This window comes from Anser brachyrhynchus (assembly GCF_964034855.1).
Source record: "Anser brachyrhynchus genome assembly, chromosome: 23".
Lineage (NCBI taxonomy): Eukaryota > Metazoa > Chordata > Aves > Anseriformes > Anatidae > Anser > Anser brachyrhynchus.
The window spans coordinates 3191788-3219324 of NC_137716.1; the positions used below are offsets into that span (position 1 = coordinate 3191788).

A 27537-nucleotide genomic window follows, 5' to 3' on the forward strand; every position below is an offset into this window, starting at 1 on the left:
GGTAACAACGCGTGGGGCTCGCCCCTCCCCAGGACTACAAGTCCCATCATCCCCCGCGGCGGCACGGGGGGAGGACCCTATAGGGCGCATGCGCAATTTCCCCCCTTGGCGGCGAGGAGCCAATAGGGGGCGGTGTTGTTGAGAGGACGGCGTTGCTAGGGAGGGCTGAAGTGATGGCGGCGGGCCTGGGCCTGCTGTGGCCGCGGGCCGCCGGCGGCAGGTAACGGTAACGGGGCCACGGTAATGGTAACGGGGCCGGTAACGGGGCTGGGCCTGACCCCGACCCCGACCCCCGCTGCCGCGGAGATTCCCTTCGTTTTCCTCCGGCGTGGCTGGGCTGCAGGCGCCGCTGCCTCCTCAGGGCCGTGGGGCAGCGCCGCGGCCTCCCCTCGCTGATTTATTTTCTTTATTTCTTTTTTCCTGCCAAGTTTGCTCCTCCTGCGGCACGTCGCGGCCGCTCCCTTCCAGCTCCGGGCGGTGTCCGTCCTGTCAAGGTCCCGGGAGCAGCCCCTCGGCCTCGCCGGCCCGGTGCCCTCGTGGAGCCTGCAGCAGGTTCGCACCAAGGCGCGGGGGAACGAGTACCAGCCCAACAACCGCAAGCGCAAACGGACCCACGGCTGGATCAAGCGCATCAGCACACCGGCAGGCATCGAGGTTATCCTCCGGCGCATGCTGAAGGGCAGGAAGTCCCTGAGCCACTGAGGGCTTGGCCCGAGGGACCGGTTTGGGGTGCAGCGAGCCGGAACCGAGCCCGAAAAGTGCCACGGATTTGGAGTGATGCAGCCTGAGCGCTTTTACTGAGGGAGGCTGTGGCGGGCAGCAGCACCCGGCTGCCCCTTCTGTGTTGAAAGCGCAAGAGGAATCGCCCTGCTTTGAGAGCGGTCTCCAAAGGCTTTGTTTATTTGGCTGCTTTTTTAATTGTAAGGTCGCTGCCATTTGTATGAGTGATTGTAAGATAAACTTGTGGAAAACGCAAGCTGTAATTAAAGCCTAGCAACTTTTATTGCACTTCCTGTACTAATTGTCGATGTGAAGTTAATGGGGAGACGAAAGACGGCTTGATCTCAGGTTCACAAGTGCCTGGGAGCCTCCAAAGGACGGCAGCAGCGTGGAACGAGGGCTGACAGTAGAAAAAACTCAATTGTTAGTTTACAACGGCCAAGTCCTCGGTATCCCTGCTCTGTTCCTTTATCCCTGCAAGGTACACGTTATTGGGGGATGCTCAGCACATCAGGGACGCTGTCCTGTGCCTCGGTGGCAGCTCTGGGCTGGGACTCCTGTTTCAGTGCTGGGTTGAAGGGGGTTTTTCGGGGGTTTTTTGGTCCTGGGAGCGACTTTTTTGCGGGCAGAGCTGCTCTGGGCAGCGCTGGCTGACCCCTGAGCGGTTGTTGGCCGGTTACCCCGAGCCGTAGCAGGGTTTGGATTGCTGAGATTACACACAGCTACTGCACGCCAACTCCTTCTCAAGACTGCCGTTCGCCCAGCAGCGGTAATTAACAGCCTCGTTCCTACCACGTAATTAACAGCGCCTTCGTTAACGAGAGCCAAGGGGACGCAGGGAGCCCCGCGCGGACTACATTTCCCATCACACCCCGCGGCCGCCTCCACATCCGGGTCTTCTCCCCACCCCTCCCGATCGGGGCATTTCCTGCCCCTACCTCACCCCAAGCACCTCAGCGCCGCGCTGACTGACGGGCGCCTCGCCCAATGGGCGTGGGGCCGGGCGCGGCGGCGACCAATGGGTGCGCGCGGAGGGGGCGGGGGGGCGGGCGGCGGCTGAGGCGGAGGGGGCGGGGCGGCTCCTCCCGGCTGGCGGCGGCGAAGATGGTAGGCGCTGGGCTCGGCCCCCGCCCGAAATGGCGGCGCCCCCGGCCCCGCTGCGCTGAGGGGAGCGCGGCCTCCGCCGGTCGTCGGCCCCCGGGGCTCGCCCTGAAGCTGGGGGGGCGAGGCCGAGCCCCCCCCCGCTGCGGGCTGAGGGGATTTGGGGGGGGGTCGGGGGGGGGTGCGGCCCCCCCCGGGGGCGGCTGTGGGACCCCAAAATGGCGGCGGGGCTGGGGGCGGGGGGGGCGTAATTTGGGGGGGGGGGGCTGATCTTCGGGGGGGGGGCCCGTTTTTCGGAGGGGGGTGCTGTTATTCTGGGGTGCCGCCCCGTTTTTTTGGGGGGTGTCCTTTTTATCGGAGGGGCTGTTATTCGGGGGGGCACCCCGCTTTTCGGGGGGGGGTGTGCCACGTTTTTTTGGGGGAGGGCCTTCTCGGGGGGGGGCGCTGTTCTTCTGGGGGTGCCCCTTTTTTCTGGGGTAGAGCTGTTCTTCTAGAGGGACCCCGTTTTTCGGGGGGGCTGCTGTTCTGGGGGGAATTTTTCAGGGGGAGGAGCTGTTCTTTTGGGGGGGCGCCCCGTTTTTTGGGGGGAGGCAGGGGGTGCAGGGAGCTGTGGTACCCCTTGGGGGGGGCTCTCGGTCCCCCTCTGCAGTTTTTCTAGGGTGGGCTGTGAGGAGGGTGGGGTGCTGACAAGCTGGGGAGTGCTGGAGGGCAAAGGGGGAAATTTGGGGGTAGCACGGGGTGGGGGGTGTTCCCCCCCCCCCAGGGCTGTGTGCTCAAAGGAGCTGGGTATATGGGGGTTGTTGGGGTCTGTCAGGGTGCCCCCACGTAGCAAGAGGCTGCCTGGGAGTCTGGTGGTGGTTGTCACGGCCAGGGGAGTTCCCGTCTCCTTCCCTTTGCAGCGGTGGGGTTGTTTTTGGAGGAAGAGAGTTTTTCTCCTGCCCCTCGGTGAGCCCCATGACAAAGGGGGGTCGGGGGTGTTCCCTGGGGTCTCCGTGTCCCGAGGCTGGGAGTTTTGGGGGCCGTTCCCCGTGTTGGTGCTTCTCCTCCATCCCACGTCCACGTGTGCGTGGTGCTGGGACACAGCCCTGCTCTCAGCACCCGTGCTCTGGGCCTCGCGTTCCGCAGTGTGGTTGCTGCGGTTCCTTTCCGAAGTTGAGAACTGGGCATGCATACATTGTTCTTTTTTTTTGTTATTCACCTTTCTGCTTTTAGACGAGGACTTCCTAGGAAGCCGAGCGCCCTGTTGACACGGGAAGAGCAGATGCCTCTTTATCTCCCCCTTGCTTCCCAAACCGTAGAAGGAACCGGTGTTGCCTCCTGAGGGTTGCTTAACCGCGCTTGTTTTGGCGTCTGGGGGATTTGCCTTTTCCCCAGATGAAACGAGGCCTCTGCTCGGTTCCGGCGCTGGTTTTCCGCTTCCGCGCGGGGAGCTGCAGCAGCTCGGCCGGCTCGGCCTGGGCACGCTCTGCTTGGTTAAAGAGTGGCAGAAGGCCCGCGGGAGGAACGTTTCCTCGTGCGCCGCAGGTGTTCCTCGGTGCGCCTGCTGCGGTGGGTGTGTGCGCGCGGCGGTGACCTGACTTATCGTGTGCCCTTGGAGCAGATAAGGGGCGCTGCGCTCCCAATATTGTCTCATTCCGGATATCCAGCAATGTGCCTCGGGGCGATTCCCTCGAGGGGACCTTTTCAGGAGGTTGCATCACAGCAGATGACAGTTGAAACGGGCAGGTATGGGGCAGGATTAGCAGCAGGATAGCCTCGGTACTAACCACAAGGCTCTTCAGTTGTACTTCCTAACGCTTAAGCTGGAGAAATGCCTCTCCCTGTGCTCACGTTCTAATTTTCCTGCCGTTTCCCTGCCCTGGCAGGTGTGGGTCCACCCAAACGGCTTCTGCCCTGCGAGAGGGCGAGGTGGAGGCTGAGAGCCCAGCGTGCTCGAGGCTGTTCGTGCAGGAGCTGAGGTCTCTGTAGAGGTGTGAGCGTGGCAGCCTTCCTGCCTGGGAGCCTCTGAGCTGCTGCACATCCTGCTTCAGTTGCTTATATTCTGGAGAAGGGGGGACACCCACGTTTAAAATGTGTTCCCCATTTAAAATGCATTTTGGCTGATAATTTTAATGGTGTTTTTACGACTTACCGGGCATAGCTCTGCTGCAGAAGTCTGTTAAAAGACCGCGGCGTGCCTGGTGAGAGCTGCGCCCCCTCTCAGGGCAAACGTGGGCTCTGCCAGACCACCCCCCACCATGGGGCAGTGGGGAATAGTCTGGGGTGAGGGGACGGGGGTGGGAGAGACCTGAAGTCGTGTGCTCCTCGGTAAGAACAGTTATTTTCCGTTCTTGTAAGTGGAAATGAAAGCAGGCAGTTAAAGAAACCGGGGACGTGTCTGTCTCTGCCTGGACCGGGCTCCTGTAGCACCGTGTCGTAAAAAAAAAAGGTTAGCTTTGAAATAGGAAATGTTTTTAAAGATCCTCAGCCCTTCTAAACAGAGTAAGTACAGTCAGTAAGTCTTAAAGCTGGGCTGTGCTGAGCAAAGAGCCTGGCCGTGCCTGTGGAAGTCCCTAAAGGATTCCCCACCCTTTTCAGCCCAGGACCCTCGGTGCCAGGGAGAGCAGGGGAGCGGGGCGGCGCGGTCCGGGTCCACGGGGCTCTTCTAGCAGTGCTGGAGGATCCTGCCTCGATCCCCCAGCTCAGCCGAGCGAGCCACGGGCTCTGGGCTGGAGAACTGGTGACACAGGGAAGTGGCATCGCCCCTGAGGGGGACGGGACGAGAGGGAAATTTGGAGCTGGCTGCTTCAGTCCGAGTCTCTTCTTTTAGCTAAAACCTGGCACCCAGGAAGGGTCGAACGTGGAAACGAGAACGTCGGTAGAGCTCCTTCAAAAACAAGAGCATGAATAATATTTTCTGGCTTGGCTAATTATAGCTCTTTGTTTTGAGTTAAAGATGCAGCCTTAATAAAAATAACGGCTCTGATTTGAGTGAAAACAACGCCTTTGAGCCTGGCAGTCGTGGAGCAGCAGCGTCCGTTCGTTTGCCGCTTCTAACGCCGAAATTAAATGGCTCCTCTGCTGCTTTCCTCTCCTTTTTAAATTGCTCCTAAGCAGGCTGATGTATGTGCAGGATTAGAGGCCCTTAGTGTGCCGTATAATAGGCTTTGAGGCTTTAAGTGAGTATCACTGCGGCGCAGGTAGCTGATCCGATGACTTCGGGTGTCTCAGGGCCTCTCCTGGGTATCGCCCAGGCACCTCGTGCGTTTATTACCCGTCTTCTGGCTGCTTTAAGGGCCTCACCGAGCATCTCCCTTTGTCCCTCTCCGCTGTGAGGGAAGAGGCTCCTGCAGGCTTTGAAGCTCGCTGTTCTCGTGACCCTGTAACGTTCTCCTCCCGCCCTCCTTTTTCGCTTTGGAGAAGGAAATTCCTGCTTCACGCTGGTGAGGCTTAATTAAACAGCGAGGGCTCCGCGGGGTTCCCGCTGCTGTTTAGCAAATAGCTTCGCTGCCCTGTGGGTTCGGCTGTTTTTTCGGGATCTACCCCGGCCGCCGGGAACTCGGGGGGGTTATTTTTGAAGTACCGGCAGCGCTGACGCCCGCAGGGGTGTGATCCTTCACAAAAAAAAGTCGGGCCTCGCTGATAAGGATTGGGCTTTTGGGGCCTCGGAGGCTTTCGTCGTTTTCTGGAATTGACAGAGAACGGGTAGCTGCGAAAGCGAAAGAGCAACCAGTTTGAAACGGGGACACGTTCAAGGATTTGAGTCATTGGTGTGGCTGCGGCAGTTTCCTTGTGCGATGTTGTGGTTTGTGCTGGTCCGTGGATCCTGCTGGTGTCGGCGCGGTGCAGAGCTTCCTTTCAGGGCTCACCCACGTCACCTGCATGCCAGGAGGGGTTTGTTGAGCAGCCTTCAAGCTGCATTCCAGAACTTTGAGAGAATAGCGAGCCAAACACAAAAGCTGGGGATTCGCTTCGTTTACAAAACCAGTTTTGTTTTTTTCTTGTTTCGGTTTCCAGCAGCTCTCACTAGCTGGGACCTGGCAACATCCTTCCAAACCCTGCAGTTATTTATCTTAACGACCCGAGCGACTCCTTGGAGAATCGGCCCGAAGCAAACAACAACTGGAATATCGCTCTTCCTTTCTTCACCTACTTTGTTTGTGTTCTTTGTCTTTTCAGGCAGATTTTTTGAAAGGATTACCGGTCTACAACAAAAGCAACTTCAGCAGGTTCCATGCGGACTCTGTATGTAAAGCATCAGTAAGTATTGCGTATCGGCCATAAATCCCGGTGCTCTGGGAGGTTTTCTTGCACGGCTCGAAGGATACGGGAGGGAAATAAACTTGAAAGGAGTGTTTGTTTGTTTTTGTTTTTAAACAAACAACCAAAGCCACCCATGTATGCTTGCAGTTCATGAGCTGAGATTGGCAAGGAAAACTTCCTGCGTGCTTTGGTGAGGCATGCGTCCTCACGGCAGCCAAGCCACATCTGTGGGGCTCTCTGTGTACGCACATTCTTTAGTAATGGTCTTAGGCCCTGAAAAACACCAGAAAAATGGACCTGCTTCGAATTCCTTAAAAAATAAAAAGGGAAAGGAAAAAAAAGAAAGTAGGAGAACAGTGCCATGTAACAGGGCGGAATATCAGAAGGCATTTGTAGCCTGGGTTTGTGACGGCCTTTGGGTTGGTTTAGCTGTGCTCGAGTTAAAAATCACCCTGTAGCCGTCGTTGTTCTGTAACTGTCCAATTCCTCTATAGAACAGAAGACCATCGGTATACCTTCCCACGAGAGAATACCCGTCTGAACAAAGTAAGTCTGCTCCACTGACGTGGTTTTTTTTTTTTTTACTGTTTTTGGATTTTAAAAATCTGGCATACGCATAATTTCACTTATTTTAAACTTCAGATCAGCTGATACTCTAGAAGTGTCACTACAGTGAGAAGCAGTGTGTGTCTAGTTATTGTTCATTTCTTGTGCTTTTCCTCTGTCCTAACGAAGTGATGGCTGTTCCTGCGTCCTGCCCTTTAATCTAAAGGACCATGCTTAGTACGTGAAATAATGTCATGATTGCTGCACGGTTTTAAAGGTTGTCTTTAAAACGACCTCAGCTTGTTTCTCTCTTTCTTTGGCAGTTATAGTAACAGAAAAGACAAATATACTTTTGCGTTACTTACATCAGCAGTGGGACAAAAAGGTATGGTTGTGTTTCCTTAATATAAACGTCTCGATTTGCTGACTCTGGCTGATAGAGCTGGATATTGATCACAATCAAGATATTGATGATTAATTAAGAGGGATTCAGTCCTTGTGAAATGCACTTCGGCAAAAGGAGGCTCTGTCTCTGCACAGCTCTGTCTCTGCACAACATTTTATTTTTTTAAAAGCTTTTTCTTCTGTTTCAATTTAGAGGACAGTAACTCAGTGTTTAGTCTAGAACTTGGGAGACTTCAGTTCTGTTTCCCACTTAGTACAATTTTCCTTTGTGACCTTTGCAAATTGGTCTCCCTGTGCCTCAGCTGTCTGCTTTACAGCTAGAGTAGAGCTCTTACCTCCCAAGACTGTTAGGAAAAGATGGATGAGCTTATGCAGAACATGAATGCATTAATGAGGCCGTGTAAGTACCTTGGTTACGAAATCAGAGTTCCCGTATCAGGAATGCACAAATGAGGAGGCTCTAGCTGGCGTCTGAGACCAATACTGCCTGGGTTGGAAGTGCTCAGACACAAGGCAAGGACTCGGGAGTGGAGACACCGAAGCAGGGATTTTAATGATGAGAGGATACAGAACACAGAGAGGCAAAATTGTAAGGAGCATTGAAGCTGAGAAGAAAATATTTGTATAAGACGGAAGTCTTTTGGTGATTTTGATAAGTTTAGGGACTGACTCAGAGGAGCAGGAAAAGCAGATCTTACTCGTGTATGAAATATTTGAGATCTATAAATAAAAGATGCTGAGAGCAATGATTGGTGTTTTTGCCCCACCCTCAAATATGAAGAAGCACCCTTTGGCTTTGGGCAAAATCCTCTTGGTTTGTTTCAGTGTGTCTGTTAGGTCATCGCATTGCTATATTCCATCCCGAAATTTTTACAAACAACACATTTTTTTCTACTGGCATTAGCTCCCGCCAGCATCAAAAGGCTTTGGAGAGTTTCACTGTGACTTTCTTTGTCCAAACAGAATGCAGCAAAGAAGAGAGATCAAGAGCAAGTGGAAATAGAAGGTGAGAATTCGGCGCCACCACGGAAAATCGCTCGGACAGACAGCCAGGATATGAACGAGGACACTTAAACTCTTGGCTTTCTCCTCTACTACTTTGCAGGCGCTTCCTGTTTTGTCTCAAAGTGTGTAAATTTCGCCCCTTGCCCCCATCTCTCACCCATCCACTATGCAGCCCAAACCACTTCTGACTTCATAGGAGCCAATGTATTTATTTTTTCTCCGTTTTTTTTTTTTTTATTTATGCCGTAAAACTTACGGAGTGATGGTGGAACAATCCAGTAAAACATGTAGTGTAACCTTAGTTCCTCCTTTCTCAAAAGCGTACACTGTCACTTTTACAGGTTTTGTTAAATCTGTTACCTAACCAACCGGCTCTAGCTACGGAAGCCTGAGGAGGAGACGGGGGTTGTTACAGACCCCTGGCGGGGTACGGGCTTTTCGATCCGTGTACCCGTTGACATACCGCAAGTGGTTCATTCTTCTTTGTGCCCAGTCCAGCCATAAGTGTGGGGCCTCACTATTTTTTCTCAAATACTCTGAAATTGGCACCGCACTGAAAAAAAAAAAAAAAATCATGGGTGTCATTTAGGATTATGTTGATCTTAGCAAAATGTGTTGTCAACTTGGTATATCAGTTGTGTTCCTTTGGTCTGTTCTGTAAGGGCCACGGGCGTTTGGCAGCGTACGTTATCTCATACGTCAGTGGTCATGGAGAATTCAAGTGAAAGGTGTGTTGCTTGTGTTGCTCTTTAATTCTAACAGTCTCTTGGTCTTGAACAGACTGATATGTGCAACTTCTCCGTTGGAATAAAGGGATACTTTTATCCTATTCTGAGTATTTGATCAACAGTGTATTTAAGCAGCAGCTGATGGAGTGGAGTTGGGTAGGCGCCCTGCAGGCAGCGCTTGGCCGGATAAGTCTGGGAGCACCTTGGCAACTAGATCTAGTTCTCTGTGTCGACTGCCGGCTCTGACTAATGGTACGTTGAATTTCCTGCGATACCGGCATGTCTGGAGTGGAGTCCAGGACTTAGAGTTGATCAAAACGTGAGCTTCCGTGGTCTCCATTAAAGACCAACCGATCTCTTTTGGACTGTGACAGCTCAGTGCCTGTTGCCTGTGACCCTTCACTGACTCTTCAGTAGGAGCAAAAATGGAGACCCGTAAGTCGTCTAGGTGGATTCGGAGGTTCGGAGACTTAAAAGGAAATGACCATCGTCGCTGAAGGGGACAGGGAAGGTGTAGTTTAGTAATGATGTCTTGTCTGCTTTAATGTAAGAAGCTGACTTCACACTGTGTTAGTTTAAATTGATGAATTTATAACTGTGTTTTTTTCCTCGTTCACGAATCTGAAACACCAGTTCGAGAAATCTCACGAACATTGTTCTAGAGATCCTGGATAAGCCTAGTTCTGTGCGATTGCAGTGGCCACGAGCTTTGAGGCCAGGGTTTCTGCTCTCCCCTTCTCCACAGCATCCCCTTCCTACCAGCGGACGCCACCAGATGAGGTGTGGGGGCGAAGGGGACCCGAAGGGAGATAGACCGTTGCTTACGACTGCGTGTTATGAGGCAGAACCTTGGGAAGAGCAGGGCACGGCTCACTCTGCGTTCTCAAATGTCTGTTAGGCACCGAGTTTCTGATGCAGTGAATGAGTTTAACTTAAAGTTAGCACCAAGTAGTTTAGAACTTTGTACCTGCCTCAGAAAATGTTACCTTTTTGCTACGGCAGTAACCTCCAAATTACTGGAATGTTGTTGGAAATGCCAACCGTGTTGGTGAAGACAAAAAATACTTAGAATTCTGTGTGATTTACTGGCAATTGCAAGAGGACTTCTCCCAGAGTTCCGCTATCAACCAGTACTTCTGTGCAAAGTGCAGGATGTTACCTGAAGATGCCGTGTTAGCATCTGGTCTCGCAGGGATCACCTGAAGCTGAAACTGAAGAATCCCGTGAAGAGCTGTGAGATACCAAAAGAGGAAACGGACATGCAGCTGGTGGTAAAGTGTGACCAATTTGTGTGTTTTAGCAAAGCTTGAGAGCTGCAGCCTTGCAGACTAATGTTTGTACAGTGCGTTGAAGTTGTAAAATGCTGTAAACTTGATTGACATGGCAAGGTTTGGGCTTTGCTGACTTCTCTGCTAGACAGAGTGTTGTACTATTAAAGAGAGTTGGCAGTTCCTTCCTGTCGTAAACCCCCGTCTTTGTTCCCTCCGTGTCGTTAAAAGTTACCCTGTTGGTTATGGGAGCCTTTGAAATGTTTCAGATATTTTTAGGAGGTAAGAGAAGGTTGCCTTTTTTTAAGTAGTTCTGAAGTGAAGGAGAAACTAATCTTCAAAGAGATGTGACCTTAAGTATCAAACTTGTCTTTTTTTTTGTTTTTGTTTTGTTTTTTTTTGCATTCATGGTTGAGCACAAGCAGTATGGATTTCTAACACCCCCAGTGGGTCTTTCTGCATCCCATCTGATCTGCAGCGAGAGCTCCCTCCTTTCCTTCCTTCTCCAACCCACTTTTCCTGCTGCTCCTGGCTCAAGAGTGCTGTCCTCAAGCTATTGCACTTTGATCCTATCTGTTTAATACATGGTAAGTGTATCAGGTTTGAGTGTTGCATGGAAGATCTTATTTGCCTAACTGTGACTTCCTGGTGCCTTAGTGCATTGAAAACAACAAAAATAAGGAAAAACCCAAACCCTGGATTTCTTGCTGACCGCACTGTTTGTATGATGCCTAGCTCTTCGCACTTCAGACTCTCTTGTTACAAAGTGACTGAAATTTAGTGACCCTCAGGGGTTCTTTTGTACATGTCTGCCTAGTGGTATTTGTATTGTTTCTGTTACCAATGTACACTAAAGGTTTGGGTTTTTTAATGAGAACTTGAGATATTTGTCAGAGATCAGGATTTATTTTTTTTTTTAGTTGAATAGGGAATCTTTGCTCAGTAGTCAAAGCAGCAGAAGCACGTTTCTTTCTACCAGGGGACGATGAGTCCGTCCGGGAGCAGCCTCTTGAGCAGACTGTCCTGCTCATAGGTGTCTGTCCTGCCAGGCAGGGCGCTCCCGTACTGAACAGCACTCGAGCAGTTGAGATGTCTGTTGGGTAAGTTTAGCACATTAAAAAGTTAGGCACTGCCTTTTTCTAACATAAAAATATACTAGTGACTGATGTGCAGGGAAACTAACGTTTTGTCTAGGTTAATTCTTGGTATCACGTATTTTATTTTATTTTTTAGGGGAGAAATAGTCAAAAACCCAACCAACCTACTCCTCACATGTAAGAGTTGGAGGAGGGGGGGGAATGTTGGAAAGAAGGATAGATCTTAACATGTCCTGTCCAGCTGTGAATTCGCAGGGAACTGCATCGGAGCAGCGAAGTGTTTGTTGTTTGCATTTATGGCTGATCCCGGACGTTTGCCGGATTACTTTGTTTTGTCTGAGGATGGTCGGTTAGGTAACGTTGGCACGGCCGGCTTTCAGGCTGCTTCCTCTTTCTGTCCTTGGAAGTTTTTCAAGGCCCTAATGGACGAGGCCCTGAGCAACCCGCTGCGCGTTCGGTATCGCCCGCGCTTCGAGCAGGAGCCTGGAGGTGACTGTAGTAAACCCAGGGAAACGCAAAATTGCAGCAGAACCTGTGGCTGGAAGGTTTGGTTTTGTACCAAACTGGCAAGTGAAGGACTGTTATGAAGCTTACGGAGCGGGCAAGCACGTGCGGGAGTTTTTGACGAGCCCTGAAACCGCGTTGAGCTGCGAAGACCAGTGAGCAGCAGCGGGATGGAAATCCAGGCCGGGAGGGCAGGAAGGAGCCGCTCAGCTCCCGTCTGCCTGAGGCTGCTGAGCTGCGCCTGGGCTGCAAAGTGTTTAAACTCTTTACCAGAGGAGTATTTAAGGTGGACAGGATGTGTTTCACAGTAAGGGAAGAGGCTTTTAGAGTCATTTAGATAAGTTAGATCTGATTTAAAAAAAAAAAAAGTAATAATACTTCTTTTCTTAGCCTAGGAAAGACACGAAGCAGCAGCAGGTGTGCTGGTCTTAAAGCCTGGGATTTCTGTCCCAAATGTTCAGAGCTGGCTGCTGAGCCCGGTGACGAATCCCAAGGACGCACGTAACCCGGGCGCTCTTTTCTGCCATCGTAATCCTGGTGAGAACGGGGTAAACGTGCCAAGCTGTTGGCTGGTGAGCTCCACACGCAGGCAGTTGCTCGGGGTTTTACTGAGGGCCCCTGCTGCAGAGCGTGGCCCCGTGTGGGGAAGGCTGGGCGGCGTGCTTTGGAGCAGGATCGACTGGAAAATGGGTTTCCTTCCCTCCAGCGTGTGCCTTATGCAGCAGTTAGTCGTGGGTTGTTCGGACTGCTTCCTCTGAGACGACTTTTGAACGTGATGGACATTAATCTCAACATTTTCACTCTGCACTAGGTAGATAGAACAGGTGTCACTTCAAAGCTTTATTTCTTGGTGAGCTCTTTGTCACTGGCCTTAATGGCAAAGACTAAGCAGGAGTCTTGGAATTTTTTTTATTTTATTCTTAAACACTGCGGCTATTGGCTCTGTTGCCATTTAACTGTTTCCTGGCTTGTTTATTTACCCCTAGCTTCATTCTTTCTATTGTAAGGGTTTTTCAAAAAGACCTGCATATAGGAAAACTACTTTTTTTAATGACGTCAGCCTGGCTGCAGGGGAGTTGTGCGATACGCTGACCGTGACCAGAGGGCCTTCCAGTTGATGTCTCTCCATGTCAGGTTTTATCTTACATTTTTTTTGCTGTCTAACAGAGAGTGGGAAATCCTTTTCTTTAAAGAGGAGAGGGTTGAATCTACCTGGGAGCAGCTCAGGGTATTTTTGGGAGCAATGCAGAGGCTGTGCTGGTCGCGGTGCCCAGGAGGGGTATTGCATCATGGGCTCGGTGAAGCACAGGCTGACCTTCGTGCTGTGCTGACTGCGCTTTCGGGTTTCTCTTCTGCTGCCTCGCAAACGTCCGTGGTCTGACGGCGAGCGTGTGGCCCCGGGGTCTCATCTGACAGCTGATCCGGGAGGTTTGGTGCCAGCAATCACCCGAAAGGCTGAGCCAGCAGGCTGGCCAGGTGGGCTGGCTGCGCAGGCTGACAGCTGGGTCTAGTGGTCGCATCCAGCCCGCGCTAAATGGTATGCTGTCACAGCACCGGCCCCCCGCGCCCGTCCTGAGACGCGTGCTGAGCTGTCTTTTAATGTGAAACGTGTGTATCATCTCCCGAGTTTAATGTCAGGGAGGAGAGAGGACTTCTGGAACCTTTCCTTTTTCAATTACTGGAAAAAAATAACTTCTGGATATTGAAAAGGCTGAACGTGGTCTGCAGGGAGGAACGTGTTTGTGGCTGAAACAAGGAAACGGAACGCCAGCTTTGAAATTCTCTAACGCTGGGACTGTTTTTAAAGGCGAAACTTTCCCAGTATGTCCCCAGATGTGACAAACCGAGTCTCCCCTTGGGTGTGCTGTTAGAATTAGCTTGTTCTAGGAATACATTTAAGGAGTCTGATTAGAAGTCTTAATGCCTTCTGAGGAGCTGGGTGGCTTTAACCTCTTGCGGTGGACTGCCAGGTTTTACCGACGTAAACCCAGAAGTAGGCATTCGGCCGGCAGGGTGGAAGGGCAGCACTGTGAAACCTCGACCCTGTTCCGAACGGAGATTTTCCTCCTGCGGAAGGTGGCTGGCCAGAAGGGTCGGGTGACGTGAGGTGGGCTGGTGTTTGCCACCCCGCACGCGGCGAGGTGCAGGCAGGGCTTTCCCCAGCTCATGGGCTGCGTTCTTGCCCCTTCCACTACCCAACTCCTCTGCCAGCCCTCGGAGGCGAGGGGCGGCCCCGCTCCTCAGCTCGCCAGCCCCCTAGGGAAGCGAAGCTGCCTTAAAGCTGCCTCGTGCACCACGAGGACAGCCGTTTGTCCTCTCCTTGCTACAACTCTGCTTTCGGTTTCCTCCCGTTCCTGACCAAAGCGAGCTTCGTTCGGCTAGGAAGCCAGCAGCGACGCTTCTCGTTGCTCCCAGCTCCACAACCATCACCGGGACGACTTGTCCCAGTCAGCTCCTCGGTGAATTGCCTCTGTTACGCGCGCACGCGGTGCTTTCTGTGCAGACGCACGCCGTGCTGACACCCGAACAGGTCAAACGCTCTCCCCTGCTTGGATAAGCAGCACGGATGCATGGATGTGGGTAGGGCTGGGGGAGCCGGCGTGGCCGCGGGCAGGGCCGGCCGCTTGGTTTGTTCCTTAGCCGCGGCTCTGGGGTACAGGGACGCGAGGCGACTGATGAGTTACTGCAAGAAACAGCGTGAAGTCTGCATGGATGGTCCGAGCTGAGTCACTGCCGTGTCTGTGCCGCGCTTGTGCTGCCTTCCAGATGCATTCGTTTGTCATTAATCAGCGCGCAGCGTGCCGTTAGCAGGCTTCGCTGGGTATTTTTAGTTAAACCACCCGGCCTTGGCCAGTCGCGCATCACGACCGAGCGTCTTAGAGTGGCTCTCGGCTTTCCGTCCTCCGTGCCTGCTTTAACTCCTCGCTCCGTTCAGCACATGCCATCCCAGGCTGGTTTTCGCAGCGCAGCGGCGAGCTCGTGAGTGCGTGTTACTTCCCACCTGTCTCCGCAAGTTCGGTTTCCCTCTTTTTTTGCAAAAAAAATCCTGTCTTGTGGGGCCGGGAGGACGCGGGTTTTTCTGACAGCTGCGTGCTGGCAGAAGGGCTGCCGTCGTGGAGTGACTGTAAATACACTGTTAGTCAAATGTCATGGCCATTGGAATTTTGCATTTATTTTTAAACTATTCCATGTTTGATACTGTGTACAATAAATTTGCAGAATTTAGAGGACTATAACTCTTCATTCTTCCCCTACCCTTTCCTGCTACTGACGGCACGCGGCAGAGCTGCGACGTGGCTGCGGGCGCTGCTGCCTGCGCGTGCTGTGAACCCACCCGTGCCGGCGGGGCTCGTCCTCGTGTCCCTGTCTCAAAGCCTCCCCCTGCCTGGGGGGGACTGAGGGGTGACGGTGGCCCTAAAGTGTCCCCTTCTGCTCTCCCCAGGGTCAGGAGCGCTGAGGTTCGCTCCCTGAGCGCACACGCGTTATGAAAGCCACTTGGGGCAATAACGTAGCGCACGCCTCAGGCTTGTTGAAATATATTTTTATTGCATTTCTGCAGGTTTTACAAAAATATGACAAAATAAATTAAAAAGAAATAAATAACCCCCTTCATTTCTTTTAGTTTCCAAAGAAAGAGAGCACAGCAAGGGAGAAAAGGGGGGAAAAAAAAAAAAAAAGGAAACAATTCCCTCCTTTGTACGGTAACTGCCCGGAAGAGTGAGATACCAGACAGGCGGCCGCTTGTAGAAATATTTTGTGTAGAGAAATGTTTAAAAATGCCCAGGACTGCGGGGGGCCGGCAGCAGTGGGCCCCTGCCCTGTCCCCTGGTAAGTGGTGCGGGGACAGCTCGTGCCAGGGCTGTTACCCCAGGAGGGAAGTGGGACGCGAACAGAACTCCCTTTAGGACCGGCGCGTTTTAACCAAGAACCGAGCTGAGAGCTGGGGAGCCAAACCCGGGGAGAAGCCGAGAACCGAAACGGTGAGCGGGGAACGGGAGGGGGCTCCGCACGGCCCCCGATGCGGAGGGGACGGCGGTGGGGTGCGCAGGCAGAGCGGCCAAGCCGGGGCGAGCTTTGCTGCGGTCCCCAGCAGGACTTTGGGCTCTGCCCAAACACCAGGAGGGTGTTGGGGTTACGGTTCCCCCCGCTCCGGGCTCCCCTCGCTCAAGGCGCTGCCGCTCCCGCTCCCTTTCCAGCAGCAGCTCCGGGGCGCAGCCGTGCTGCTCCTCCTGTCCTTCCCGGGGCCCGTTTGCCCCAGTTTCTCAGCGCCGTGGAGCCCGGCGCTCCCTTTTCCCTCGTCTCGCCCCAGAAATCCTCTGCTCTTCGTGCCTGGCAGGCACTGAGCGTGGTACCCGGCCCCGTGGGAGGGCGAGGGGGCTGCTCTGCCCCACCGTGCCCCCCCAGGGACCCCAAAGCTCGGTGCAAGGAGCCCCCCATCTGCCCTGGACCATCGCCCAGGCCCCTGCAGCGCAGGTGAGTGGAGCAACAGAGCCTTTGTGCTCCCCTGGCCTTATTGCTGTATAAAATGGCTTGGTTCAAAGACAAAAGGGGGAACAAAAAAAACCCACACGTTTTGGGGAGAGGCGGGGCGGGAAAAACAACCTGATGTTTTCTACAGCCCAGGCCTTGGGCCAGGCACAGTGATGGGGCGGCCGCCCCGGGTGGCCGGAGCCCTCCTTCCCCCTGCTTGCTTTGGAAATGGTCGGGGGCTCGGCGGGGGCAGCGAGCGGAGCTGGGGGGGCGAGGGGACAGCGAGCACCGGCCTTTACCCCGGCCCCCGCCACCCCGTAAAGCGAAGCAGCGCCGAGCAGAGCCGCGGGCAGCCTCCTCCCCACGAGGATGGCGGCTCTCAAAGCACTAAGCCTAGACCCAGCGGTGGCAAAACCTTCGCCCTGGCAGAAGCGAAGCTGCTTCCCCCCCCCCCCCCTCCCCAAATCATCGCGTGCCCCCCACCCCCTGCCCCGTCCTTCTCCCGGGCTCCGCCGTGACGTCCGTGTGCGCGAGCGCCTTATTGCGAGTTAATTCCACGAAATAAGAAAGCGGAGAGGGAAGGGGAGCGTCGCAGTCGCTGGGGCCCGGCCGGGCTGCTCCGAGCTCTCGCCTCCGCCGCCTCCAGCCGTCGCACGAAGAACGGGAGCGAGCCGCTTGCCTTGGGTTTTGTTTTGTTTTTAGTGCAAGAAATGCTGCCCATGCATGGGAATCCGAGTGGCCGGCGCTCGCCGCTCACCCCCCTCCCTCCCGGCCGGTGTTGGGGCCGGGGAACATCCCCGTGCTGGCAGGACCGGACCCCGTGCCGAGGCTGCGGGACGGTGCCGGCGGCCCCGGGGCGACGGCTGGTGCAGCAGGACGCGGCGGTGGCGGTAGGCACGGGGTGAATCGGGCTCCTCGCGCCGTCTCGTTCCTCTGCGATCGGAGACGCGGTGCCGAGCCCGGCTGCCTTCGCCCATGGGGGCTCTGCGGGATGCTCCTGGTAGGTCTGGGGACGCCGAATTCCCCTGCGTCCCCTTGGGTGACCGTGGCCTCTGCGGAGCCGTGGAGCAGGACCAGGATTTCACCTGCCTGTCCCCAATTTGCCGGAGGCACAGGAGGGGACGCTCCATCCGTGGACACGGCCGGGCCCTGCTGCTGCTCACACCGACGGTGCCTTCCTCGGGCGTCCGTGCCGCAGGTTGAGGCCGGACCCCGCCGGAGCTTCGGGTCCCAGCAGGGGGGCTGGAGGGGTGCGAGGGGATGCGACGGAGGGGGACGGTGCAGGGCGCGGGGCCAGCACGCCCGTGCTCGCTCCCGAAACGTCGGGTTAGATTTTATAGCCCCCGCTCTCCTCCTCCGTCCGCAGCTCCGGCTCCTCGCGGCCCCCGTCCTCCGGCACCCCGTTGAGGTGGGACTTGCTGGGGCCCGGCCGCTCGCCCCCATCCGTGGAGGGGCCGGGCCGGGGCTGGGGGGAGGCGGTGGCCGTGGCCCCGTTGCCGCTGGCCCCTTCGGACTTGCCGAAGTTGAAGAGCTTGCCGGGGTTGAATGGCTTGGTGGGCGACTGGACCTTCTCGGTCCCCGCGTCCCTCTTAGTCTCGGGGGATTTCAGGAACTTGAAGCTGAGGAAGCCGGGGAGTTTGTTATCGCTGCCGGTGGGGGACTGGGGGGACCTGGCGGCGGCCGTGCTGCCAGCCCCGGCCCCCCCGGAGAGGAACTTGCCCTGCAAAGGGATGATCTGCTTCAGCTTCATGACGTTGTTGGTGGCCAGCAGCGAGCTGGGGCGCTTGGGCTTGTCGGAGCCGTGCGAGGTGCCCCCGGAGCCCTTCCCCTTGCCCTGGCTCTTCTCGTGGGCCGGGTCCTGCCCGGCGGCCTCGGGCTTGGCCTCGTCGCGGCTGGACTCGCGCTCCTTGCGGGCCTGGTACTCGGCGTGCCGCTGCCGCTCCTCCTCCTCCCGCTTGCGCCGCTGCTGCTGCTGGAAGTGGTGCTGCGCCTGGCGCTCGTGCTTCTGCCAACGGGGAGCACGTCGGGCACGGGGACGCCTCGGGGACGTCCCTGCTCCGTGCTCGGCCCCGAGGGGCGCATTGCCCCCCCCCTCCGGCATCGCCTACCTTGAAGGCCTCGCGGCGCTGGTACTCCAGCTTCGCCATCTCCTCGGCCACCCAGGCGGGGATGTCGGGGATGGCCACTTGGATCACGTACTTCAGCAGCAGGGCGAAGTGCTGCGGGGGCACGGGGGGCACGCTGAGCATCCCCTCCCCAAATGCACCCCACGAGAAACGGGGACCGGAGAGGGCAGCGCACCGGGAGACCCTACAATAACAAGCGGAGCGCCGTACCTCCAGCACCACCACGGAGATGATGGCTCCCTCGGGGCTGAGCCAGGGGAAGAGGCGCTGGAGCTGCCCGCACTGGGCGATCAGGTAGCAGTTGACCACGATGGCCAGGACGCCCATGGCCTCCATCACCTTCTGCATGAGGGACGGCACCGGGGATGAGCTGGAAACCTGCGGCCAGCCTGGCCCCCGCCGAGACCCCCAGCCCGGCCCCCCCCACGGCCCCCATCCCACCTGCCACTGCCCGATGCTCTCGACCCGCTGGCCGAAGGGGCGCTGCAGCCCCGTGCACAGCTTGAAGGCGTCGCTGCGGATCTCGATGACGTTGTTCACCAGGGCGCACATGGCGGCCAGCGGGAAGGCGGAGGAGAAGAGCACCACGTAGCCGAATTGGATGAACATCTCCTGGTAGTCCTGGAAGGTGTCCTGGGGAGGAAGAGGAGGAGGAGGAGGAGGAGGAATGCATTGCAGTGGGGCTTGGGGAGGATGCCCCATGCCCTGCTGGAGCTCACCTCGTACTTCTTCATGCAGCTCTCCACCTCCGCCTGCGTCAGCTGCGTGGAGTAATCCTCCTCGGGCGGGTCGATCCAGGAGGCCCGGTTCCGCTTGCGCCCTTCCTCCTCACCCTCCTCCTCCTCCCGACTCTCAGCCGCCCGCCTCCTCCGGCTGCCCCGCAGGACGGCGGCCGGCTCCGCTGCCTTGACCGGGCTTCCCGGGGGGCCTTCGGCGTCGTCCTCATCCTCGCCCAGCTCGAAGACGGAGGCGGGGTCCATGCCCTTCTCCACCATGGTGGGGCTGCCCTCCTCCAGGAAGCTCTCGTCCTCGGGGCCGCCGGGCTCTGTGCCGCGCCGCTCCGCCTTCTCGATGAAGCTCACCTTCTTCAGCTTCAGCCCGCAGTCCAGGGCGCTCTCGTCCTCCGAATCCGACTCGCGCCGCTCTTCCTCCTCCTCCTCCTCCTCCGGCACCCCGCAGCCCCCGTTCAGACACTTCTTCTCGCCCCGCGGCCCCTCGGGGGCGGCCCCGGCAGCTGGGGGGCCGCGGGGACGGGCGAGCAGGCGGAGGACGGCGTGCGCGACCTCGCGGAGGCTGCGGAGGCTGAGGTCCCCCCGGCGCAGCCGGCGGTACAGGTGGGGCTGCGACACCTCCTTGACGTTCTGCAGGAACTGGCGGGTGATGAGCAGCGTGGCCAGCATCTGCGTGGGGACACCGGGAACCCGCTGTCACCCGGGGGGGGGGGCCCAGTTCCCGGGTGTCCCCCTCCCACGCCCCCATCGCCACGGGGTCCCCGCTCCTCCCCGTGGCCGCGCTGCTGGAGGGGGGCACCCAACGTGGTGTCCCCCCAGCGGCACCGAGCTCGCCGGCCTCGTGCGTGCCACCGTGGTGGGGACGGGACCCCCGGGGGTTGGGGTGCGCGGGGGGGGGGGGGGTCGGGGGTGGCATGCACGGCCCCCGCCCTCCCCGCTCCTACTTTGGATACTCCCAGTCTCCAGCAAAAGCCCAGGAGGCCCTTAAAGAAGATGAGGGAGAGGTGGAGGTGGAGGAAGATGAAGGGGAGGAGAGCCTCTTTGAGCTGACGCATGAGGCTTTGGGAGAGAGAGAAGATGAGCAGGAGCTGTGGAAGGGACAGAAGGACGGACAGACAGACAGACAGAGAGAGACCGTGAGCGGTAACGCGGCATGCGGGGACAGCGGGGCGCGGGGGGGGCCGGGTGCGGGTGCCGCTGGCTCGAGGACGTCCGTCTGTCCATCCGGGGGCGTCGGGGAGCTGGGGGGGTCCTCGCTGGCCCCGCCACCCCCGGGCGCTGCCCCTTACCTCCTTGAGCCGCTCCATGTCTTTGAGGTAGAAACCGATGTAGAAAAGACTTAGGTATGAATTTACAAACTGAAACTGCGGGGGAGAGAGGGGGGGTGAGCGGGGGGCGGCCGCCGGGACCCTCGCGTCCCCCCCCCCCCCGCCCCCCCGTCCGCCCCCTTACCAGGACGATTTTGATGATGAGGTGTTTCTCGTAGGCACTCTGCAGGCGGTAGTTCTCTGCGAAGCCCAGGGGGTGAGTTCAGGGGGGGGGGTCCCCACGCCCAGCCCCGACGCCCCCCCCTCCCTTTCCCCCCGGCCCCCACGCACCCATGTCGTTCAGCCAGTAGGCGATCTTCTTGTAAACCTCGTCGCAGGTCGTGACGATGACGGCCAGGACGATTTTGGGCAGGAAGCGGATGATGCGGGGCAGCTCCTTGATGCTCAGCACGAACTCCTATGGGGATGGGGTCAGTGGGGGGGGGGGGGGGGATGGAAGCCCCCCGGCTGCCGGGACCCGGGCTGGGACCCACCTGGAGCTGGAAGCAGCCCAGCATGACGAGGAAGACGAAGGAGAGGCAGGCGAGGCAGACGGGCAGGCTGACCAGGCACTGGAAGAGCAGGCGCTTCCACGGCGGGTAGTAAAACTCCTCCGCGCTGGTCACGGGGCTGATTCTCTTAATGCCCTAATTTTAGGGGGGACGGCAGCGTGTGATCCCAGTGCTGGCTGGGGGGGGACTCAGCCCAGACCCCCAGGAATAACCACAGGTGTCACAACGGTGCCAATTCTCCGCACCAAGCCCCCGGTGCCTTGAGCCTCCCCGCGCACACAGGACCCGGAGGGACGGTGCTCAGCTCCACGGGGACACCCCACAAGGACCCCCCTCTCCCCCACGTGCTCACCCTGAACTGGGGCCGGGGCTCTTCGATGGACTCGGCGGGGGTGTCCAGCGTCCCCCACTTGTAGGCGAACTCGGCCCCGCGGCGCTTCCACTCCTCCAGGAAGAGCGTGGCCCAGATGACGTTGAAGATGGCGAAGACCACGCAGCAGATGTCCTGGCTGGTCTGCGGGGCGGAGGGCACCCACCGCGCCGGGGTCGGTCCCCTCCCGTCCCTACTGCCTCCCGCTCAGCCCCCACCCCATCCGGTGGTCCCGGGGAGCCGCCTGGCCCCGACCCCGCTGCTCTGGGGGCTCGGGATGCGGTTAAGCAGCTGATGGGATTAGGGGCCTCCCAGCTCCGCAGCAATTAGGGCATTAAAGCATCAAAGGGAAAGGCTGGAGTGGGGAGGGGAGGGAAATGTCCCCTTCCGGCCCCCAAAAAGCTGGGATTTGCCCCATTTCCCAGCCCCTCGCACCTGGTCGCTCTCGGTGAAGGTGTAGAGGATGGAGCCGAAGACGGCGGGGTACACCATGGCCGAGGTGTAGAAGCCGAGCCAGGCGAAGTACATGGCGATCTTCACGCCGAAGTAGTCGCAGATCTCATCTGCAGGGGCCGGGGGCAGGGGTGTGAACGGGGCCGGGACCCCCCCTCCCCAGCCCCAGGACCCCCTGCCGGCGCCTCACCGAGCGGCTGAGCCTCGCAGATCGCCTGCACCCAGGACTTCATGAGCCGCTTGAGGATCCTCTGCTCGTGCAGCGGGAAGACCTGCTGGATGACGCCGCGGGCCGCCAGCTCCGGGACTGCGCCGCGGGGGCAGGAGGTGAGGCGTGGGGACGCCGCTGTCCCCCCCCCACACCCCCCCAGGTCCCCAATATGTGTCCCCAGCCAGGCCCGGCACAGGGGGCTTTGGGGCAGGGATCACGGGAAGGATGGGCTTGGGGTGACGGTGCCACAGCGGGGCTCTGTGCCCAACCCGGGTCATGGCACGGGGTGCGCACCGTGTGCCCGCTGTCCCCTTGTTTGTCACCCTGTCCCTGGGGACCCTCTGGGGGTCAGACGTGGTACGGCTGGGATGTGGGGAGGTGGCTGGGGGGGTGGGGGGGGTCCGTGCCGTGCCGTACTCACTGATGGGCTGCCCCTCGAGGAAGTGGATGTTGTGCAGCGCCTCGCCCTGCTTGGCGCGCAGGTTCTCCAGCCAGTACCTGATGATGTTTTGCCGTTCCTGCGGCACCGCAGCGGGGTGAGCCCAGCCCCCAGCGCCCCCCCTGTGACACCCGCGTCTCCCTGCACATCCCCTCCCCAGCCCCTGCCCTCTCCTGTCCCCTCTGGACCTCTCTTGTCCCCATCTTGGGGGTGTTTAACCTGGTCCCCAGCTCGGCCAGGGGGTCTCCAATCCCCTTTTCCCCCTGGGGACAGGGACATGACTTGTGTCCTTGCCCCGTGTCCCTGCCCCATGACCCAGCATCCCTGCCCCCTATCCCTTGCCCCTCCGTGTCCCACCTGAGAGGTGAAGAAGTAAAGCTCGTTCTCGATGTTCTCGTAGATGTAATCCTCCTCGCAGGAGAAGCTCCGCATGCCCCCGCCGAACTCGGCTTTCACCGGCTTCCGCAGCCCGATCTCATCGGCCCCACGCAGCAGGCTGCAGGGAGCGGGGACGCGGCTGGGGACGCGGCTGAGGGCACAGGGGGGGGACGCGGCCGGGGCCGTGGCCGTGGCCGGGAGCCTACCTCTCGTAGGTGGCGGTGACGAAGAAGGCGTAGACGCGGGTGTGCTTGTGGTGCCGGACCTGCACGATGAGCTCGGGGATGCCGAGGCGGATGTGGTTCAGCAGCCAGAGCAGCGTGTGGTCGTCCGTGGTGTCTGGGGGCGCACGGTGCCGGTCGCACCAGCCTGTCCCTCTGCCCGTGTCCCCCAGCACCATCCCCATCCCTCCCCATGTCCCCGCCTCAGGTACGGGGCTGCGAGGAGCTCTGGGCTGTGGTCCAGGTGCCATCGGACCCCTCCTCACCCCCCAGACCCAAGCCAAACCCTCGCATATCCCTACCCGGGAAGGTCATCAGCACATCGCAGTTCTCCGTGGGCACCGTCTTCATCCAGGCTTTGTGGGACATGATGTAGCGCCCGGCTTGGAGCAGCCGCTTCCCAAAAAGCTTGTCTGCCGGGGGGACGGAGCGGGTGAGCGGCCGCGGGCACCCCCAGGCCTCCCCCCCACCCCGACCCGCAGCCCCGCGCTGGGAGCCGGACCCCGAATCAACAATGATTCAGCTGCTGGCACGCACAAGGGGACAGGGACCCCGGTGTGTCCCCAGCGGTGGCCGTGCCAGCGGGTCGCAGCGAGGTGACGCCGGCTCCGGCTCAGGTTTCTCCTCCGGCAGCTCCGGGTGCCCGAAAAAGCCCCGACAGCTGCCGGGGAGGAGGCGGCGGCGCAGCCTGGCAGGGCCGGGATCCCCGGTGCCCCCCTGGACCCCCCCCTCGTGCTCACCTCTGCCCGCAGCCCCTCGGCGGGGCCGGGCTCCGGCAGGGCCGCGGCGCCGGAAGATGGAAAACGGCAGGAAAAATGGGGAGAGCGAAAAAGCAGCCGGTCTCCATGGAAACCCGGGGAGGCCCCGTGCCGCTGCGAAGAGCGGGGATGGGGACGGTCCCCAGGGTCCCCTTGTCACCCCCTGGCTGGGGCTTTTGTAGGGACACAGCCCGTGCCCTGCTCCGGGGCGGCCGTGCCGCAGGGGTTTGCTGTCCCCGTGCCCGGTGCCCCCATCACCTCTCTCGGGATGGATGGGGACCTGGCGCATCCCAAACCGGCAGGGAGGGCAGGATGAGGCCCCCGCCGTGCCATCAGGTCCCCCCCCCCCCCCGCACGCCAGCAGCACCCGGCTGCCTCCGTGCCTCAGTTTCCCCCTGCTGAGCCAGGGCGCAGGGGATGTCACAACAGCCAGCCTGCCCCAGGGCTGGGAAGGTCCCGGGGCACAGGAAATCCTGCTCGCACCGGGCACGCCGGCCCCAAAAAAACAGGAAATGCCGGACCTGCTCCGGGCCCGCTCCGTCCCAGCGGCTGCGCCCCAGCTCCGGGCCCCCATCCCAATTCAGAGCAGGGCCCCCACCGCCGGCTGAGACCCGACAAACTCATCTCCCCCGCTGCCGGTGGCTCCGGGTGGGCAGGGGCCGCGCTGAAAGGCCGCCCTGTGCTGGCACCGTGGGCGAAAGAGCGGGACGGCGCCAGGCTGCTCGGCACGGCTCGGCCCGGCTTGCCGGACGCCCCCGGAGCGGGGCTGATCCTGCACGCCGGGGGCATCGCTCGCCCGCCCCGTACGCAGAGAACGCCCTCGCGGCGGCGAGGCAGGGCCTGGCCGAGCACAAGCCCGGCATTGTGGGTGCCGGCACAGCTGCAGGGCCGGGATGGTGCCAGGGGAGCCGCTTCGGGTGGGGACGTGGGTGTCCCCGTGGGGTCCCCCGGCTCCGCTCCATCCAGGCACTCTGCCCCATACAGAGCCACTGGGACCCCCAGCCCGAGCGGGACCCCCGCTCTGCTCCGGCACGGACAGCGACGAGCACCCATCCTGCTCGGCTGGGGGGTGCTGAGGCCCCAGCTGGACAACGGCAGGGCGAGCTCGGCCGGCTGAATTATTTACGCCCCGCAAAGGGAGCCGTAATCCTAGCTGGGAGAGCGGGTGGCCGGGGAGGGGGCACCGCACGCACACCCCAGCACGCACCGTGTGCGCGCGCTCCCACGTGTGCGAAGCCACGGCAGCGCCCCGGTTTGCACCACGAGGCCCCCCGGTAAGGCGTGAGCCCCCCCCTGCGCGGGGCACGGACCCCGAGGAGCTGCGGGTTGGGGGCGCGGGGACCCCAACGCTGGGCTCAGCTGCTCGGGGTGCAGCGGGGCTTTTCCTTCCCAAGGTCACTGCAAGAGACGTGGAGGAGCCGCAGAGGGGTCCTGAGCGCAGGTCCTGTCCCCCTGACCATGGTGTGGGGGGGGGGGACACCGCATTGACCCCCCTCTGGCCACGGGGCTGTCCCTGCCTCCTGCCCCATGTCCCCTCCTGGTGCCACCGCCGGCAGAGCCACCGAGCACAGGGGGACGAGGGGACACCGCCGCTGTCCCTCTCTCCCCGCTTGTCCCCGCGGCCACCCGCTCACCTTGGGGTAAGGTCACCGGAGCCGCAGGGCTCTGGGGACCCAAAAATCCTTCCCCGGCCACCCCGCGGAGCCCGCGGCCGCTCGGGGCAGAGGCGGGCGTCATTTGGAGGCCGGACCTGCCCGCTGCGGGGGGGTGGGGGGGGGGGCACAAAGTGGGTCACGCTCCCACCCGTGACGCCCCGTGTCCCAGCCCGGCCACGTCCTCGGTGCTGTCACCTGCTGGGGGGGGGGGGGGGGGGGGGCACGCGTTCTCCTGCGGCCCCCTCCCCACGTTGGGGACCCGATGGCAAAGCCCCCGTCCTGCACCCTCTGTGTGGACCCCATCGGGGGGGGGGGGGGGGCACGGACCTGGCAAGGGGGGACAAAAGGACCTTCTCGGGGGGGGGGGGGGGGGGACGAGACACATGGCATGGGGGTGACAGAGCTGCCCTGGGGGGGGCATTGATAAATCCTCGGGCACTCAGCCCCCCTGCACACCCCCTGTCCCGGGGGGGGGGGGGCACATACATCCCAAACCCCAAACGGGCAGGGGAAGGCTGGGCGGGCAGCACGGGGCTGTGCTGGGACCACCGCGACCCCCCCCTCGGGATGGGAGAAAAGGGGGGGGGCAAAAATCATCGCCCCCCCCCCCCCCCACCGGAGCGGCCCCGCCGCATTGAGCCGCAGGGAGCGGCCCCGCCGCCCGGTGCCCCCCCACCTCCCCCCCACCCCGGGGGGCCGGCTCCTCCCGGTTCCGTGCCCCCCCCCACCCCTCCTCCCCCCCTCCGGTGCCCCCCCCCCCCATCCATCCCCGGTGCCACCTACCCAGGACGCCAGCGGGGGCCGCCGGCTCCGGTCTTTCGTCGGCGGCCGGGGCCCTCCGGGGCCGTTCGCCCTCCTGAGCTGCCGCCGGCGGCTCGGGCATGGTGGGGGGCACCGGGCGCGGCGGGGGCTCGGCGGGGACCGGCGCATGGGGACCGCCGCGGCTCCGGGCACGGGGCCGGTGCCTCCCGAAGCCGCCCGAGCCGCCGCCGCCGCCGCCGCCGCCGCCGCGCCCGGCCGGGAGGAGGGACAAAGGCGGCGGAGCGCAGCGCTCCCGGCCCCCCCCCGGAATCAGCCTGCTCGGACGACGGCCCCCCCAGCGCCGAGCAGGGGGACCCAGGAGTCCCTTCACCCCCCCCCCCCCTTCACCCCCCCCCTCCATCACCCCCCCCCCGGGGAGGAGAGGGTGCGGAGCATCCCTGCTGCCAGCCCCCCCCCCCCGGGATGCCCCACGTCCCCAGCGCCCCCCCCACACCTCGCTTGACCCCCCCTCCCCGATGCCCCCTGCACCCCCAACAACGCCCCCCCCTCCTGTTTACCCCCCCCCCATCCTGCCTGCCCCACATCCCAGCCCCTCGCCCCCCCCCCCCGAGCTGCCCCACATCCCTGCCCCCCCCCCCCGTCCCCCCCTAACCCGCCCCCCCCGGCACTGTGCCCGGGCCCGGTTATTTCGGGTGGAGAGGCACGCAGGGAACCCAACCGGGGCCGTGCTGTCCCGCTGACATTTGGGAGCCCTCCCCTTCCCCCCCCACCCCACAAACCGACCCCAGTGACCCCCCCCCCCCCCAAAACCCCCAGGGTGTCACCGGGTGGGGGTCCTGGTGCAGCCCCACCAGGCACCCCGCTGTCCCCATGGCAGTGTGGGCATCAAGGCTTGGGGACCCCCGTGGCCAGGTCTTGCCCCCCCCCCCCGTGCCCCCCCCAGCTCTGAACACCCGCGGCTATTTTGGGGCCAGCGCCGGGTGCCAGCGGTGACACGGTGCCACCGGGAACCGTCCCCTCCTCCGGCAGCTGCCGCTGGGGCTCACAAGCTGGCGCCTCGCCCGGGCCAGGCCTGGCCACCGTCCCCGTCCCGTTTTGGGACCCCCCCCCCGGCCTCGGAGCTGGAGCCGCTCCTCGCTGCTGTGTCCCCTCCGTTGGGCTCGTGGCCAACGGAGCGCGGGGAGGGGGTCGGAGGGATCTGTGATGGGCCCAGCGGGATTTGTAAAGCACGGGGGTGGTGCTGGTGGGTTTCAGCATCCCTGGGACTCCTGCGTCCCTCCTGCATCCCTCCTGTGCCCTCCCGCATCCCTGCCTCCATCGTCCCGCATCCCTCCTGCATCCCTCTTGTGTCTCTCCTGCATCTCCTGCATCTCCTGCATCCCACCAGCATCCCTGCCTCCACCGTCCTGCACCCTTCCTGCATCTCCTGCACCCCTGCCTCTATCATCCTGCATCCTCCCCCATCTCCTGCGTCCCTCCTGCATCTCCTGCGTCCCTCCTGCATCCCTGCCTCCATCATCCTGAATCC

At 60.3% G+C, this 27537-nt stretch overlaps 3 protein-coding genes across 5 annotated transcripts; 2 read left to right on the forward strand and 1 right to left on the reverse strand.

Annotated features, from left to right (window-relative positions):
• Positions 1 to 62: 62 nt before the first annotated feature.
• On the forward strand, positions 63 to 1014 carry MRPL34 (mitochondrial ribosomal protein L34). The gene is made up of 2 exons (XM_080566501.1): positions 63 to 220; positions 429 to 1014. Exons 1-2 carry the CDS (start codon positions 174 to 176, stop codon positions 700 to 702), a joined length of 321 nt encoding a protein of 106 aa, XP_080422627.1. The 5' UTR covers positions 63 to 173; the 3' UTR covers positions 703 to 1014.
• Positions 1015 to 1772: 758 nt separating this feature from the next.
• On the forward strand, positions 1773 to 10213 carry DDA1 (DET1 and DDB1 associated 1). Of its 3 annotated transcripts, none has more exons than XM_080565954.1 (5): positions 1773 to 1827; positions 5980 to 6060; positions 6558 to 6609; positions 6933 to 6994; positions 7978 to 10213. In XM_080565954.1, exons 1-5 carry the CDS (start codon positions 1825 to 1827, stop codon positions 8086 to 8088), a joined length of 309 nt encoding a protein of 102 aa, XP_080422080.1. In that variant the 5' UTR covers positions 1773 to 1824; the 3' UTR covers positions 8089 to 10213. The 3 variants fall into 3 exon arrangements, with proteins under 3 accessions (XP_080422080.1, XP_080422078.1, XP_080422079.1); XM_080565952.1 differs by lacking the exon at positions 1773 to 1827 and adding an exon at positions 4101 to 5615; XM_080565953.1 differs by lacking the exon at positions 1773 to 1827 and adding an exon at positions 5668 to 5694.
• Positions 10214 to 16766: 6553 nt separating this feature from the next.
• ANO8 (anoctamin 8) lies at positions 16767 to 26257 on the reverse strand. Its single transcript, XM_080565911.1, has 17 exons — positions 26031 to 26257; positions 23137 to 23247; positions 22820 to 22952; positions 22593 to 22731; positions 22218 to 22314; positions 21776 to 21892; positions 21568 to 21695; positions 21115 to 21276; positions 20745 to 20897; positions 20542 to 20668; positions 20396 to 20451; positions 20233 to 20307; positions 18932 to 19612; positions 18654 to 18845; positions 18423 to 18554; positions 18195 to 18305; positions 16767 to 18091 (listed from the first exon to the last, which is right to left on the reverse strand). The coding sequence occupies exons 1-17, from the start codon at positions 26128 to 26130 to the stop codon at positions 17414 to 17416; spliced, it is 3192 nt and encodes a 1063-aa protein (XP_080422037.1). The 5' UTR covers positions 26131 to 26257; the 3' UTR covers positions 16767 to 17413.
• Between the last annotated feature and the right edge of the window lie 1280 nt (positions 26258 to 27537).

What these genes read in the sequence shown, in the direction of transcription:
- MRPL34 (XM_080566501.1), top strand. Translation starts at nt 174, where the DNA reads ATGGCGGCGGGCCTGGGCCTGCTGTGGCCGCGGGCCGCCGGCGGCAG. An exon ending in CCGCGGGCCGCCGGCGGCAG is followed by an intron (nt 221 to 428) that starts GTAACGGTAACG and finishes TTTCCTGCCAAG; the next exon opens with TTTGCTCCTCCTGCGGCACG.
- DDA1 (XM_080565952.1), top strand. An exon ending in AGAATACCCGTCTGAACAAA is followed by an intron (nt 6,610 to 6,932) that starts GTAAGTCTGCTC and finishes TTTCTTTGGCAG; the next exon opens with TTATAGTAACAGAAAAGACA. An exon ending in ATCAGCAGTGGGACAAAAAG is followed by an intron (nt 6,995 to 7,977) that starts GTATGGTTGTGT and finishes TTGTCCAAACAG; the next exon opens with AATGCAGCAAAGAAGAGAGA.
- ANO8 (XM_080565911.1), bottom strand. Translation starts at nt 26,130, where the DNA reads ATGCCCGAGCCGCCGGCGGCAGCTCAGGAGGGCGAACGGCCCCGGAGG. An exon ending in GTCACCGCCACCTACGAGAG is followed by an intron (nt 22,732 to 22,819) that starts GTAGGCTCCCGG and finishes CGCTCCCTGCAG; the next exon opens with CCTGCTGCGTGGGGCCGATG. An exon ending in CTACTGGCTGAACGACATGG is followed by an intron (nt 20,452 to 20,541) that starts GTGCGTGGGGGC and finishes TGGGCTTCGCAG; the next exon opens with AGAACTACCGCCTGCAGAGT.